At 34.9% G+C, this 17,718-nt stretch overlaps 2 protein-coding genes across 2 annotated transcripts in view; one reads left to right on the top strand and one right to left on the bottom strand.

Annotated features, from left to right (window-relative positions):
• The first annotated feature begins 12,988 nt into the window (after nucleotides 1–12,988).
• Nucleotides 12,989–17,359, top strand: LOC143343473 (nonsense-mediated mRNA decay factor SMG8). The gene is made up of 15 exons (XM_076768413.1): nucleotides 12,989–13,204; nucleotides 13,300–13,444; nucleotides 13,521–13,795; nucleotides 13,886–14,116; nucleotides 14,192–14,385; nucleotides 14,448–14,551; nucleotides 14,641–14,834; nucleotides 14,911–15,150; nucleotides 15,241–15,444; nucleotides 15,670–15,782; nucleotides 15,849–16,004; nucleotides 16,082–16,292; nucleotides 16,417–16,728; nucleotides 16,839–17,018; nucleotides 17,121–17,359. The coding sequence occupies exons 1-15, from the start codon at nucleotides 13,164–13,166 to the stop codon at nucleotides 17,239–17,241; spliced, it is 2,721 nt and encodes a 906-aa protein (XP_076624528.1). The 5' UTR covers nucleotides 12,989–13,163; the 3' UTR covers nucleotides 17,242–17,359.
• The window catches only part of Cox7c (Cytochrome c oxidase subunit 7C), a 149,577-nt gene continuing 148,680 nt past the window's right edge, over nucleotides 16,822–17,718 (bottom strand). Inside the window, exon 4 of the mRNA XM_076768416.1 lies at nucleotides 16,822–16,832. The gene's annotated coding sequence lies outside the window, so the exon portion shown is untranslated. The remainder of the gene's footprint in view (nucleotides 16,833–17,718) is intronic.

The raw sequence follows: 17,718 nt of genomic DNA, 5'->3' as shown, positions 1-17,718 counted from the left end.
TCTTGTTAAATTCGTTGTTGTCAAACAAAGGTATTATAATTTCCTTAATCTTTTAATTCCCATAGAGTAATTACAGTGTGTGCCAGTGGGATTTTTACTGCCACATGAAAACGAATCTTAACGAAGCAGGAAGCTCCATATACAGGGTGTTCCCGAATAACATGTATAAGCGAGCGGGAGGTGATTTCTTATGGAAAAATAAGAGAAATAAAAAGAATAACATTTCTTTTATTTCTGCTTAGTTTTCAAAAGTTTTAAAGTTCGCTCTGTGTTTTACGCACTGACGGCCGAGATACGATTCGCCCTGTAACGTATAGTGTCTACCGTGCTTGTAAACAATCTTTACAGAATATTTACGAGTTACTAGATTGAACAAAAATTAAAAATGGATTAACTCCATTATTTAATATTAATTACAGAATTACTGAAATTGATTGCCTTGCTTTCGCTGACGAATACTTCTACAGTCTTGTAGTGGTCGTTGAGGTTGGAAACAACCATATTCTAAAAGATTTCTTTCTATTCTTTCTATTGTTTTCCGATCGGGAATTCTACTATTCGGATATCGCTATCTGTAATAACGAGAAGTAGCAAGTAAACTTCCGTTGAATCTACGACGAACCGATGATTTGAGTAGCATATAACACGGTAGACACTACACCTCGTATAGCCTTTATAGCCAGTGTGGTCAGATCTACCATAATTGAGTGCATCGACGTCGACATTAGTAATGATGAACTTCCTTAGCGTTTAACGGAGTGGTGGGAAAAGCCGACATATCCTACCGCACGAGCCACATGTTACGCTAGGTCAGCACTTCACGCAACTTCGGGAATTCGATAAAGAACGATAATGAACCTTTCCTTCTTGCTCTTGAACAGCTGTGTTCGGCTAACCCTGGGAAAAACTTTAGTGGGAGATTCTAGAAGCCAAAATAAGGCGAAAATCAAGAATATCAATTCCTTGGCTGAGGCTTCATTAGACAGTTATTAACAAATTAAATTAAAAAATTTCAAATAGTTCTGGAAAAATTATTTTTGGTTGCAGGAGTCAATTATAAACATTTTTGGTGAACAGACATATCCCTGAAATCCTACCCACTTTCGAGAAAAAAATTCGGATACGTACTGAAATTTTTTGGCAAAAACAAAATTTTTCAAATCGTTCTGAAAAAAATTATTTTCGGTTGCAAGAGTCGATTACAATCATTTTTTGTCATTCCCCAAAATCCTACACATTTTCGAGAAAAAAATTCCTCACCGAAAATATAATTTCCGGCCAGAAATGTTAACCCGAAATTTCATGCAAATCTTTAAAATGTTATAACTCCTGAACGGATTGGACGATTTTAATGTTTAAAAAAGCAAACTACGCGTATTTTGATGGAGAATATGTAGAAATTGCAAAAATATTCGAAAAGTTGATTCTTGACCCCGCAAAATGAGAAAAACCCCCTAAAAATGATCCAATCTTTAAACAGCCATAACTCCTACAATAGTGAATATATTTCAATGAAACTTTTTTCTGAAGTAGTGCTCATGGATACCTACTAAAAAGTATTAGACAACTTTTCTGTAGGGAGTCAAACAAAATTACTAAAAGTCAAAAACTAATTTTTAAGAAAAATGGACAGGGGGTAGGTGCCTAAATTTTTCGACGAAAAAAAAATTTCAAATCGTCCTAAAAAAATTATTTTCAGTTAGGGGGGTCAAATACAATCATTTCTGGTGAATAGACATACCCCCGAAATCCTATCCACATTTGAGAAAAAAATTCGAGTAAGTGTGAAATAGTTCGAAAAATTAAAAAATTTCAAATCGTTTTAAAAAAAATATTTTTAGTTGCAGTTGTCAATTACAATCATTTTTGGTCAATATACATACCCCCGAATTCCTACTCAGTTTCGAGAGAAAAATTCCTTACCGAAAATATAGTTTGTGGCCAGAAATGCTGCCCCGAAATTTCATGCAAATCTTTAAAGCATCATAACTCCTAAATGGATTGGACGATTTTAACGTTTAAAAAAGCAAACTACGCGTATTTTGATGGAGAATATGTAGAAATTCTAGTAATATTCGAAAAGTTGTACTTTAACCACGTAAAGTAACATTGTCACCCAGAAAAACTGTCAATTTTCAAACGATCGTAACTTCTACAATAGTGAACGTATTTCATTGAAATTTTTTCTGGAAGTAGAGCTCATCGGTACCTATAAAAAAAAGTATGAGACAACATTTTCATACAGCGTCAAACAAATTTATTAAAAGTCAAGTTTATATTGTTTTAAATTGCAGCCATTAGCTCGGTGTTACCCATGAAGAAGAACTTCTTCATTGTAGGTAACTCCGATTACCAGGTCTCACCACGAGGAGGTTGCTGCGAATGGAGACCCGAAGGGAAATAGATCGAATCAAAGTTCCATCGATCTCCCCTTTACAGACCTAGAAACTAATATAGGAAAGAGAGAAAGAAATAGAAGAGGAAGAGATAGAATCATGCCAAATAATTATTTTGTTTAAATATGGATTTTAAATGAGGGATGAATCTAAATTGTGGGAGACGCGACAAGACACGATGCTGAACCGTGCAACCGATCTTGGAATCGAATTGACTCCGCTTGATGACTCGATTTCTACAGGAGAACGGATACACGCCCCTGAAACTGGTCTCCATTTCTCCACTGCAACCCGTCGGGAGCCAAAGGACCCGACTCAGGCTGTCTAACATAGAGAGAGTACCTGTGACAAGGACTTTCAACCGGAAAGTATGCGTTTCCGCAGGCGACCTTCAAGTTGAGTACCATTCTCCATGAATCCAGCCAACAAGAGAAGACGATTTGATCTTTCGGATTAGCCACACGGCCGATCACATGTTTCCTCCAATGAAACAACTGTGACCGAAGCCAGGAACGAGGGAATGACTGAAAACGAGAATCTAGTAAAATGAATAATTAATTGGCAATTCGCGCATAAAATAAGAGGCCGAAAATTAACGTCGAGGCTCGAACTAATGAAGTTAAAAAGGAAATTTAGAATTAATTTAAATTAATTCAATCAAAGAAATTAGAAAAAAGAAATGTTCGACGTTAATCTTAATATCTTAAATCTAACCGCACTTACATACTATTACGCCTATGGTGAACCCCTCGGTCGGCGGATGAATCTGGCGTTTTCCAGTAGGACCCTCGGAATTCATCTAAACAAAAACTCAAATAACAATTAATATTCATACAAGAAAATATCAATTCACCAAATACCTAGAAGAAACAAAAAAACAAATATGAAAAATAATGGATCGAACAACCCAACGAAGAAAGAACAGAACATCCCAACGAAGAAAGGACAGAACATCCCAACGAAGTAATCCGGCTGAAATTAAATTGGACAAAGAACCCAAAGGAAAGTTCTTTGAAACCAATAACACGCGTCAGAGTACCCCTGGCGGCTCCAGGGGTACTGAGGAGTTGGTCAGCAGTGGCCAACTTTATACCGGGAGGGGATTTGGGTTGCAGCCATTCAGCCAATCAGCAGCCAGTTAGGCTCCGCTTGATCGAAAGTTTAACAAAGTTGCAAGAATACCGAGCCCATTCGCGCGCACCAATTTTCCGAATACTTTTACATGTTTCCACATATTCTCCACTAAAATACGCGTCATTTGTCTCTGGAAACATAAAAATCCTCCAATCCGTTCAAAAGTTATAATGTTTTAAACATACAGAAATGTTCGCTCGAAATTTCATGCGTATGTTTAAAATATTATAACTTCTGAACGGATTGGACGATTTTAATGTTTCAAAGCGCAAACAACGCGTATTTTAGTCGAGAATATGTAGAAATTCTATTATATATCTATAAGTATTCTACTATTTCAAATAATGATTCTTTAATTTCTTTTGATGGACAATTCGTCTATCAAAGTTGCACAAATGACATCTGAGTCCCTCGTCATGGTCCGTCCTTTTTGGTCACTACGGGAGCCCCCTGGGGCGCGCGCGGGAATTATCCCTCAACCACAAAGCAAGATGGACCGTGATGCCAGATGAAGAATTTAATTGAAGACTTCCATTCAATCGAGATTTCCGAAGATGGTCAAGAAGATGTTTCACGAACAGCGGCCAAGGGACAACCCTGGTTTCTTTGAAGACGAAGAAAATCTCAACTTGGGAATAATTCCAAAACTGAACAATTAAACTGAACAACTATTCAATTGAACAAATAAACTGAACAACTTCTATGTTGAACAACTCAGAGACTGAACACCTCTGTTACGAAATAACTCCTCAATAAAACTTGAACATCCTATATTTCCAATCTTATATAATAATATAATTGATACAAATTTAATTAAATACTGAATGAACATTCCTTGTTATGAAATTAAAGAATTAGTATTTGAAATAATAGAATACTTGGCAAATAGATCGTTTGAAAATAGTTTATCAAATAAGACAGTGAAAACTATTTTCAAACGAGTTATTTGCTAAGTATTTCATTATTTCAAATAATAATTCTTTAATGTAATTTTGTATTATTCATCATATCCATCAACTAGCACTCTCTCAGACAATCAGTTGCATAGAAACTGAGACCCCTGGCGCACTCGCGGGAGACATCCCACAACTACCCCAACAAGACAGGCATATTCGAATTTTTTTCTCGAAAATGCGTAGGATTTCGGGGATATGTCTATTCACCAAAAATGATTGTAATTGATCCCCGCAACCGAAAATAATTTTTCCAGAATGATTTGAAGTTCTTTAATTTTTTTTTTTACCCACCTGCCGATTTCGTGAAGAATTTTTTTCTCGAAACAGCGCAGGATTTCGGGGATATGTGTATTCATAAAAAATGATTGTAATTGAACTCTGCAACGATTATCGTACCTGTGAGTCGAGACCCTGGCGAGTAAGAGAATTGATGCTCCTTAGCGTGCTGGTGATATTCTTCAAAGCCTTGATGAAGTACACTAACACATTATTGACGACAAGTTGTCCCTTCCAACAATCTTGTCCTCTTTGCAGTTTTCAAGAAACAATCTACCAAAATTTTCACCAACGTAACAAATATATGCAATCCATTACCAACGACCCTGAGATACGCACGAGGAAATATTCATCGATCTAACCTCAAATTAACGATTACGACGAGAATATCTTTCTCACAGCGATTAGACATGAACTGCAGGCTTTAAAGTCGAAACAACTGCCAAAATAAATTCTTTTTTCACTTTGTTTAAACTTTCCTCAACGTATATACGTGTATACGACCTGCACTTCACCTAACCAGTTATGGTTCTTTTGAATATGGACATGAGCGAAATACAATTTTCATGTATTGAGTATAAATTCAATCAGGTCTTTATACTCAATCGTATTAATAATATACATAATATGGAATAAAATAGACATGTAAATTCAATAGATATATTAATAATTTGATAATATAATATTATACCTACTTGTCGACAAGTAGATGCAAAATAAAAGTTATTAGTTAAGACTCTGCAAGTTAATCGAAAAAAGCATATTAGTAAAATATTGCTGTACAAATAAAAATAATGACATGAAAGAAACGATATTTTATTATTATTTTCATGAAATGTTACAAATATCAACACAATTAAACTGATTAGAGAAATAATGTTGAAATAGAAAAAGGAGTTATACATAAAGTTCAATGAAAACATAGAAATGAAACAAAATAGACATGTAAATTCAATACATATATTAATAATTTAATAATAAAACATTATTGCTACTTGTCGACAAGTAGCTACCAGTTGGCAGCACCCATCAGCAGCGTTCAGCTGTTCTCTGAAACAAAAACATCAATACTCGTGGCAGATAATACTGTCTCTAGCGAAGAGATGCAAAATCAAAGTTAAAACTGTTTGCTCTACGAAAGGACTAGAAATAAACATTTTTTGTTATAAAATTAAGGAATTACTAGTTGAAATAAAACAATACTTTGGAAATAAATCGTTTGAATATAGTTTATCAAGAAAGACCTTGGAAATTATTTTCAAACCACTTATTTTCCAAGTATTCTATTATTTCAAATAATAATTCTTTAATTTCATAAAAACAACAAGGAATGTTCATTTAACATTTAATTAAATTTATATCAATTATATTTTTATATAGGATTGGAAATATAGGATGTTCAAGTTTTATTGAGGAGTTATTTCGTAACAGAGGTGTTCAGTCTCTGAGTTGTTCAACATAGAAGTTGTTCAGTTTATTTGTTCAATTGAATAGTTGTTCAGTTTAATTGTTCAGTTTTGGAATTATTCCCAAGTTGAGATTTTCTTCGTCTTCAAAGAAACCAGGGTTGTCCCTTGGCCGCTGTTCGTGAAACATCTTCTTGACCATCTTCGGAAATCTCGATTGAATGGAAATCTTCAATTAAATTCTTCATCTCGCTTCACTGTCCGTCTTGCTGGGTGGTTGAGGGATAACTCCCGCGAGCGCCCCAGGGGGCTCCCGCAGTGACCAAAAAGGACGGACCATGGAGAGAGACCCAAATGACATTTGTTAACTTTGATAGACGAATTGTCCATCCAAATGAAATTAAAAGATCATTATTTGATATAATGGAATACTTATGGATATATAATAGAATTTCTACCTAATCTCCACTAAAATACGCGTTATTTGACTCTGGAAACATTAAAATCCTCCAATCCGTCGAAAAGTTATAATATTTTAAACATACAAAAATGTTCACTTGGAATTTCATGCTTATGTTTAAAACATTATAACTTCTGAATAGATTGGAGGATTTTAATGTTTCAAAATGCAAACAACGCGTATTTTGGTGAGGAATATGTAGAAATTCTATATATATATCTATGAGTATTCCAATATTTCAAATAATAATTCTTTAATGTTATTTTGAATTCTTGATGATATCCATCAACTAGCGCCCCCCTCAGCCAATCAGCAGCCAGTTAGGCACCGACAGTCGTCATCAGTTGTATAAAAACCGAGCCCCCTGGGGCGCTCGCGGGAGTTATCCCTCAACCACCCAGCAAGACGGACAGTGAAGCGAGATGAAGAATTTAATTGAAGATTTCCATTCAATCGAGATTTCCGAAGATGGTCAAGAAGATGTTTCACGAACAGCGGCCAAGGGACAACCCTGGTTTCTTTGAAGACGAAGAAAATCTCAACTTGGGAATAATTCCAAAACTGAACAATTAAACTGAACAACTATTCAATTGAACAAATAAACTGAACAACTTCTATGTTGAACAACTCAGAGACTGAACACCTCTGTTACGAAATAACTCCTCAATAAAACTTGAACATCCTATATTTCCAATCCTATATAAAAATATAATTGATATAAATTTAATTAAATGTTAAATGAACATTCCTTGTTGTTTTTATGAAATTAAAGAATTATTATTTGAAATAATAGAATACTTGGAAAATAAGTGGTTTGAAAATAATTTCCAAGGTCTTTCTTGATAAACTATATTCAAACGATTTATTTCCAAAGTATTGTTTTATTTCAACTAGTAATTCCTTAATTTTATAACAAAAAATGTTTATTTCTAGTCCTTTCGTAGAGCAAACAGTTTTAACTTTGATTTTGCATCTCTTCGCTAGAGACAGTATTATCTGCCACGAGTATTGATGTTTTTGTTTCAGAGAACAGCTGAACGCTGCTGATGGGTGCTGCCAACTGGTAGCTACTTGTCGACAAGTAGCAATAATGTTTTATTATTAAATTATTAATATATGTATTGAATTTACATGTCTATTTTGTTTCATTTCTATGTTTTCATTGAACTTTATGTATAACTCCTTTTTCTATTTCAACATTATTTCTCTAATCAGTTTAATTGTGTTGATATTTGTAACATTTCATGAAAATAATAATAAAATATCGTTTCTTTCATGTCATTATTTTTATTTGTACAGCAATATTTTACTAATATGCTTTTTTCGATTAACTTGCAGAGTCTTAACTAATAACTTTTATTTTGCATCTACTTGTCGACAAGTAGGTATAATATTATATTATCAAATTATTAATATATCTATTGAATTTACATGTCTATTTTATTCCATATTATGTATATTATTAATACGATTGAGTATAAAGACCTGATTGAATTTATACTCAATACATGAAAATTGTATTTCGCTCATGTCCATATTCAAAAGAACCATAACTGGTTAGGTGAAGTGCAGGTCGTATACACGTATATACGTTGAGGAAAGTTTAAACAAAGTGAAAAAAGAATTTATTTTGGCAGTTGTTTCGACTTTAAAGCCTGCAGTTCATGTCTAATCGCTGTGAGAAAGATATTCTCGTCGTAATCGTTAATTTGAGGTTAGATCGATGAATATTTCCTCGTGCGTATCTCAGGGTCGTTGGTAATGGATTGCATATATTTGTTACGTTGGTGAAAATTTTGGTAGATTGTTTCTTGAAAACTGCAAAGAGGACAAGATTGTTGGAAGGGACAACTTGTCGTCAATAATGTGTTAGTGTACTTCATCAAGGCTTTGAAGAATATCACCAGCACGCTAAGGAGCATCAATTCTCTTACTCGCCAGGGTCTCGACTCACAGGTACGATAATCGTTGCAGAGTTCAATTACAATCATTTTTTATGAATACACATATCCCCGAAATCCTGCGCTGTTTCGAGAAAAAAATTCTTCACGAAATCGGCAGGTGGGTAAAAAAAAAAATTAAAGAACTTCAAATCATTCTGGAAAAATTATTTTCGGTTGCGGGGATCAATTACAATCATTTTTGGTGAATAGACATATCCCCGAAATCCTACGCATTTTCGAGAAAAAAATTCGAATATGCCTGTCTTGTTGGGGTAGTTGTGGGATGTCTCCCGCGAGTGCGCCAGGGGTCTCAGTTTCTATGCAACTGATTGTCTGAGAGAGTGCTAGTTGATGGATATGATGAATAATACAAAATTACATTAAAGAATTATTATTTGAAATAATGAAATACTTAGCAAATAACTCGTTTGAAAATAGTTTTCACTGTCTTATTTGATAAACTATTTTCAAACGATCTATTTGCCAAGTATTCTATTATTTCAAATACTAATTCTTTAATTTCATAACAAGGAATGTTCATTCAGTATTTAATTAAATTTGTATCAATTATATTATTATATAAGATTGGAAATATAGGATGTTCAAGTTTTATTGAGGAGTTATTTCGTAACAGAGGTGTTCAGTCTCTGAGTTGTTCAACATAGAAGTTGTTCAGTTTATTTGTTCAATTGAATAGTTGTTCAGTTTAATTGTTCAGTTTTGGAATTATTCCCAAGTTGAGATTTTCTTCGTCTTCAAAGAAACCAGGGTTGTCCCTTGGCCGCTGTTCGTGAAACATCTTCTTGACCATCTTCGGAAATCTCGATTGAATGGAAGTCTTCAATTAAATTCTTCATCTGGCATCACGGTCCATCTTGCTTTGTGGTTGAGGGATAATTCCCGCGCGCGCCCCAGGGGGCTCCCGTAGTGACCAAAAAGGACGGACCATGACGAGGGACTCAGATGTCATTTGTGCAACTTTGATAGACGAATTGTCCATCAAAAGAAATTAAAGAATCATTATTTGAAATAGTAGAATACTTATAGATATATAATAGAATTTCTACATATTCTCGACTAAAATACGCGTTGTTTGCGCTTTGAAACATTAAAATCGTCCAATCCGTTCAGAAGTTATAATATTTTAAACATACGCATGAAATTTCGAGCGAACATTTCTGTATGTTTAAAACATTATAACTTTTGAACGGATTGGAGGATTTTTATGTTTCCAGAGACAAATGACGCGTATTTTAGTGGAGAATATGTGGAAACATGTAAAAGTATTCGGAAAATTGGTGCGCGCGAATGGGCTCGGTATTCTTGCAACTTTGTTAAACTTTCGATCAAGCGGAGCCTAACTGGCTGCTGATTGGCTGAATGGCTGCAACCCAAATCCCCTCCCGGTATAAAGTTGGCCACTGCTGACCAACTCCTCAGTACCCCTGGAGCCGCCAGGGGTACTCTGACGCGTGTTATTGGTTTCAAAGAACTTTCCTTTGGGTTCTTTGTCCAATTTAATTTCAGCCGGATTACTTCGTTGGGATGTTCTGTCCTTTCTTCGTTGGGATGTTCTGTTCTTTCTTCGTTGGGTTGTTCGATCCATTATTTTTCATATTTGTTTTTTTGTTTCTTCTAGGTATTTGGTGAATTGATATTTTCTTGTATGAATATTAATTGTTATTTGAGTTTTTGTTTAGATGAATTCCGAGGGTCCTACTGGAAAACGCCAGATTCATCCGCCGACCGAGGGGTTCACCATAGGCGTAATAGTATGTAAGTGCGGTTAGATTTAAGATATTAAGATTAACGTCGAACATTTCTTTTTTCTAATTTCTTTGATTGAATTAATTTAAATTAATTCTAAATTTCCTTTTTAACTTCATTAGTTCGAGCCTCGACGTTAATTTTCGGCCTCTTATTTTATGCGCGAATTGCCAATTAATTATTCATTTTACTAGATTCTCGTTTTCAGTCATTCCCTCGTTCCTGGCTTCGGTCACAGTTGTTTCATTGGAGGAAACATGTGATCGGCCGTGTGGCTAATCCGAAAGATCAAATCGTCTTCTCTTGTTGGCTGGATTCATGGAGAATGGTACTCAACTTGAAGGTCGCCTGCGGAAACGCATACTTTCCGGTTGAAAGTCCTTGTCACAGGTACTCTCTCTATGTTAGACAGCCTGAGTCGGGTCCTTTGGCTCCCGACGGGTTGCAGTGGAGAAATGGAGACCAGTTTCAGGGGCGTGTATCCGTTCTCCTGTAGAAATCGAGTCATCAAGCGGAGTCAATTCGATTCCAAGATCGGTTGCACGGTTCAGCATCGTGTCTTGTCGCGTCTCCCACAATTTAGATTCATCCCTCATTTAAAATCCATATTTAAACAAAATAATTATTTGGCATGATTCTATCTCTTCCTCTTCTATTTCTTTCTCTCTTTCCTATATTAGTTTCTAGGTCTGTAAAGGGGAGATCGATGGAACTTTGATTCGATCTATTTCCCTTCGGGTCTCCATTCGCAGCAACCTCCTCGTGGTGAGACCTGGTAATCGGAGTTACCTACAATGAAGAAGTTCTTCTTCATGGGTAACACCGAGCTAATGGCTGCAATTTAAAACAATATAAACTTGACTTTTAATAAATTTGTTTGACGCTGTATGAAAATGTTGTCTCATACTTTTTTTTATAGGTACCGATGAGCTCTACTTCCAGAAAAAATTTCAATGAAATACGTTCACTATTGTAGAAGTTACGATCGTTTGAAAATTGACAGTTTTTCTGGGTGACAATGTTACTTTACGTGGTTAAAGTACAACTTTTCGAATATTACTAGAATTTCTACATATTCTCCATCAAAATACGCGTAGTTTGCTTTTTTAAACGTTAAAATCGTCCAATCCATTTAGGAGTTATGATGCTTTAAAGATTTGCATGAAATTTCGGGGCAGCATTTCTGGCCACAAACTATATTTTCGGTAAGGAATTTTTCTCTCGAAACTGAGTAGGAATTCGGGGGTATGTATATTGACCAAAAATGATTGTAATTGACAACTGCAACTAAAAATATTTTTTTTAAAACGATTTGAAATTTTTTAATTTTTCGAACTATTTCACACTTACTCGAATTTTTTTCTCAAATGTGGATAGGATTTCGGGGGTATGTCTATTCACCAGAAATGATTGTATTTGACCCCCCTAACTGAAAATAATTTTTTTAGGACGATTTGAAATTTTTTTTTCGTCGAAAAATTTAGGCACCTACCCCCTGTCCATTTTTCTTAAAAATTAGTTTTTGACTTTTAGTAATTTTGTTTGACTCCCTACAGAAAAGTTGTCTAATACTTTTTAGTAGGTATCCATGAGCACTACTTCAGAAAAAAGTTTCATTGAAATATATTCACTATTGTAGGAGTTATGGCTGTTTAAAGATTGGATCATTTTTAGGGGGTTTTTCTCATTTTGCGGGGTCAAGAATCAACTTTTCGAATATTTTTGCAATTTCTACATATTCTCCATCAAAATACGCGTAGTTTGCTTTTTTAAACATTAAAATCGTCCAATCCGTTCAGGAGTTATAACATTTTAAAGATTTGCATGAAATTTCGGGTTAACATTTCTGGCCGGAAATTATATTTTCGGTGAGGAATTTTTTTCTCGAAAATGTGTAGGATTTTGGGGAATGACAAAAAATGATTGTAATCGACTCTTGCAACCGAAAATAATTTTTTTCAGAACGATTTGAAAAATTTTGTTTTTGCCAAAAAATTTCAGTACGTATCCGAATTTTTTTCTCGAAAGGGGGTAGGATTTCAGGGATATGTCTGTTCACCAAAAATGCTTATAATTGACCCCTGCAACCAAAAATAATATTTCCAGAACTGTTTGAAATTTTTTAATTTAATTTGTTAATAACTGTCTAATGAAGCCTCAGCCACGGAATCGATATTCTTGATTTTCGTCTTGTTTTGGCCTCTAGAATCTCCCATTAAAATTTTTCCCAGGGGTGGCTGAACACCCTGTATACATATGTTCATTCATAGGAAGAATAAAAATAATTCCTTTTTTTTCAATAGTTAGAACAAGATCAAGGGGACTTAAAACGTGTATTTACGTGTAAATTTTTCTTTTATTATGGACTTTGCTTATACGTATGTATGTGCCTATATGTATAGCTCGAAACTTAAAAATGCCTGGGCCGTCGAGATTTGAAATTGTATACCGCGAAGACGGACTTCGGCTGTTCTAGAGCAAGAAGGAAAGGCTCCCATTCACGTTCTTTATTGAATTCCCGATGTTGCCTGAGGTGCTGACCTAGCGTAATATGTGGCTCGTGCGGTAAGGTATGTCGGCTTTCCCCACCACTCCATTAAACGCTAAGGAAAGTTCGTCGTTACTAATGTCGACGTCGATGCACTCAATTATGCCAGATCTGGCCACACTGATTATGCCCGATCTGTCTACACTAGCTGGATTTATATTAGTTTGTTTGGTGTTAAGCAGTGACAGGAAATACAAGTACTGTGATCTGTTACAAATATTCTGTAGTGAACGCAATGGTATAATTTCTGTATTACCGAAATATAAATAAATATACAATGCGACCGCAAAAATTTCGACTGCCGTGTAATGCAGATAGGTAATTGTATATTTTCTTTTCTTTTGACATACGATGTCAAGAGCAGTCGTATTAATTTTGAAATTTTGCTAACATTGTACGTTGTTTCGTTTTAGTTTTGCACACTTAGATAAGAAGGTAGTGATTGTCTCTGTGTTTGGAAAGTCGCAATATCGTGTAAAAGGATGCAAGACGAATATGCTTGGTTCGATCCTCCAAGTAGATCTCTTGGATGAACCAAAAGTGGATAAAGATTCATTTGTAAGAAATATTAAACATATCAAAGTAAGAACCAGCAATTGCAATTAATCAATTAATGTATTGAATTTGTTTTTAGTGTGAGATTGAAGGATACTATGATACAAAAGATAAAACTATATATTTGCATTTAAGGGGTCTATTAGACACACATACTCTTTTAACAGAGTATGATAGGTTTATAGAGAAGCAAGATTGCAAGGATTTCCTCAGTATATGGGCTCATATGAGAGACAAATATGCTAGAGCTTTGTTAGTTCTGTTTCACATATCTCATGTTATTGTTCTCACTCATCCAACTCACACATTTGACTACAGTTATGTACATTTATTCAGAGCAATGGATATTGTGAGGTAACAGTAATTGTTTCAAGCATGCATATTTATAGCTGTACTTGAAACTATTTAAAAGTTGCTGGATTTTATCAATCTGTTGGTTCTTAGACAAAAAGTTTCACCCCAGCTTTCTGATGTTTTGAGCTGCATTTATAGTTTACCTAAAGATTGGATATCTGATGTTAGACCTTGCTCTCCAAGAGTATTATTCTATTTTGAAACTTGTCCTGCTGTGTTTCAAGATCCTGCTAGTGGAGCAAATATCAAGAAGTTAGAACATTCCTTGGAAGATCAAATTTACCACGTATTGAGAAAAAATCGTATAGTAACTAATATTAGGTAAAAAATTACTTAAAAGAAAAGAATTTAAAATCACTATATTTTATCTAATGAAACTCATTGGTCCATTTTTAGCTCAAATTCTCTGTTTGCAATTCCGGCGAATCAAGAATTTGTATATGTAAACACAGGCACTACAGAATCTAGAGATATTTTGGGTTATATGGCAAGGAAATTAATACAAAGTTGCAAAATCAGTTCTGGTGGTAGTACTTCAAGAAGTTTAGCCAGTCAAGACTCTAATCTCCAAATAGATGATACAGAAACTGGTGAGTAGAAAACAACTGAAGTTAATTCATTGAAGCAACATTATCTTATCATGTGTTTGTAGAAACACGTTCCTTCAAATTGTTTCTACAGCAACACATCAATCTGGCCTTTGCAAGAGGTTTTGATGACAATGTTGGAAGACATTCTGTACCTGCATATTTTGAGGTAAGAATTTCAAGTTCACTGTTAATAATTATATAGTTTTGGCTTTAGAAAAGAATGATGTGATACGTATATTTCATTCTTTTTATTAGATACCTACTACTGGAATATTTTGTGAAGTGGCAAACAAGGTTTACGATTTTTTCATACATGGTACAGATAAAGAGTTTCAAACTTTACACAGTTTGTTGGATACAGATGTGAAATTCAGTAAAAGTAGATGCAGTAAAGTGCTACCAAGAGCACTGCAAACGTATCAGGAAAATTTACCTCAACATTACACAAGGTACAGCCTTGTCTGGGTGAAAAATTATAAAAGAATTATAGTTTCGATAACATGGGTCTTTTGATATTTACATTAGAGCATATCACGAGACGAAATTGGCTCACGCAATGGCAGTTTTCGAGATGCATGCGCGTGGTCCTTTATTCGAGGAATTTAGCGAGAAGCTACAAGCCGAGTGTGAGAAACACTGGCGTTCCGGAAGACAAATGTGCGAAGTCTTGTCCTTAACAGGCAACCCTTGCACGAATCCTACTCATAGAGGTGGAAGCGATGGCGCTGGAGGTGGAGAACCAGCGGAGCCTAGAGACAGCGATAAGTATGACGATTTAAAATGAATTTCTCACATTTAGTTGCATACGCGTTGCGTAATGAATTACATCAATAAAAAACTTATTTCACTTTATAGTGATTTGCCAATCAGAGAACATTGTAGCGGAGTTCGATATATTTGCGCTTGTATCTGCGGTCGCTATCAAGGCTCACGGGAGGACCCTTTTAGTCTGCGTCAGGCTAACTATGACTACTTCCAAATGCTGGCAAAACAATGTGGCTGTGCGCAACTTGAAAGCATACAGTTTCCAGTTTTCCAACCGAGTACACATAATTATAGGTAAGATACTCTTAGACACTGATGAAATACTAATAAGATCGATCATTATTCGATTCGATTAATATATTATTATGCAATAAAAGTAATACCAAAATTTTAAAAGTCGATTCTACATGTCAGAATAAAAGGAAAGTAAAAAATAACAGATTAAACGCGTTAAATTTGAGTCCTTTATTGTTAAAGGATCAAGGACATTTTATACAATGTTATCTGTTTTCGTTGCAGACCAGCACAACTACTTTCGGTGACAAAACGAAAAGATTCTTTCTGTCACGCAGAATCACCAACACCACGAGGGAACACTCAACCTTGCAGCCTTGGAGTCAATACTTTAAATGGTATTCGTTTTAACATAAAATTTATTGTACTTTAAAATTCCGATATTCTTGTTTTAAAATTTCCAGACGACATTCGTACTCCATATGGAAGTGGAGGTCAATCCGAGCAAACAAGTGAAACAAACGAAGATGTTCCTAAACTTAGTAGTAAAACTAGTTTGACACCAAGCGACGGGCACAAAGTTGTGATAGAGGTTTCTGATAGTGATGCGGACAACAAAGGTAATTAATTTCTCAATGAAATCCTGAAAACGTTGTATTTTAAAGACTAGAGAGGCTTAACAATCTCATATATACAGAGAAGTCTCTGGTCAGACAACCATCGACAACAGAGTATCTACCAGGAATGTTACACACGGAGTCGCCAGCTGGTTTGCTACCACAATTTTCCAGCTGGTCCTTGGTTTGTCTTGGACCAAGTAGCTTATACTCACACAATTTGGGGTTGCAACATCAGGCTGGTGTTCTGCCTACTTCTGCTTTCCTCCTACCCTGGGATGTGACTGTAAGGTTGTTTGAAGTAGACAAAGTGTACTCAAAGATTTTAAGTTTTACACAAAGATGTACATTTTATAAAGTTTGTTCATTAGGTGGATGTATCAGGCTTACGCCGTATATGCTTTGTTTTTGATAGATTGGAGCATCAAAAGGAAAGAGGTTCTTTGTGGCCTACAATAGGTGATCAAGGAATTCTTGGTTACTGTCCAAGAGGGAAAAATTTCCAAAACATGAATACAATTCGCGGTCGTAAATCTAAAGGTGGAAAAGAATTTGTTGTGAAGATATTCGTTGGAGTAGAGTACGAGTGTCCACGAGGACACAGATTTATGGCTTCTGCGCCTGATAAGGTCCTGAAAGCAACTGGAAATGGAATCGTAAAGGATAGTGGTAATAAAGTTACATCCAGTACCGCGGATATGCCTCTTTATTTTCCGTGTCCTTGCAGGTATATACTATTTAGAAGATAAATTATCAAAGAGATTTTTCATTTAATTAACATTCGATTCATATTTCTAACAAAAATGTGATAACGTCTAAAGTTGAATATTTGTTTAGGCAAACAAAACCATTAATAGCTCAGTTAATGAGGATTCACGTGGTAACTCCTAAAGCACCTGTTCACGTAACCTTGAATCCTCGAGTTCAACCGGGGCCTCCACCTTGTCCAATTTTTGTAACCGGTTGTGACGAACCGATAAAACTTTCTCAAAGTGCATATTGGGTCTTAAGATTACCGTATCCTTTTGAAACATATATTTACGTAGTCCATTAAATAATGGTATCTCTGGTTTATTAAACAATTTCAAAAATTAAAAAATTTCTTTGACCGAGATTTAGATACGTATACATGGACGAGAAGGGACCATATTTGGCACCAAAAGAACCGGTTCCAATTTCTCACGGAAGATTATTGGCGGGAATGTATGGAATTAGTGAAGTGGTCCCAGAAAAGAAATAACATAGTATTTAATTTTTATATAAGTAATTTGTACGAAACATGTGATTACATCTTGTAAATATAAAAGTACTAGGTGAATTATCTGCTGTAGTTTGAAATAAATGAAGTACAATTTGTATTCATACTCTTATATTAAACCTTATTTAAATGAAAACCCGTTTTACACGTTTTAAAAAAAGAAGTTGAAAGACAATGGGAATTAGAATATTGAATTATTCATACAAATTAAAAAAACAAAAAAGATCTAAAAATAGTTTCGTATTTACCTTTGCCGAAAGAGTTACTTATGTTTTCAATATCGAACACCAAAATATTCTTAATTTTCATTTTTTCCCTTAAATCTTATTGTTTATTTAACAAAGTTACATTTGCAGTATTTATTAAAGTTTGAGAAAGTTATGAGTCATTTCGTGAGATGAATTTGTTTTATGCCGATCGGTTATATAAGGACCATTGCGATTGGTCCATTCGAAAACT

The sequence above is a fragment of the Colletes latitarsis genome, chromosome 7 (genome assembly GCF_051014445.1).
Source record: "Colletes latitarsis isolate SP2378_abdomen chromosome 7, iyColLati1, whole genome shotgun sequence".
In the NCBI taxonomy this organism is placed as follows: Eukaryota; Metazoa; Arthropoda; class Insecta; order Hymenoptera; family Colletidae; genus Colletes; species Colletes latitarsis.
Note: the sequence above shows the minus strand (reverse complement) of the source record. Positions and strands in the feature narration are given on the sequence as shown.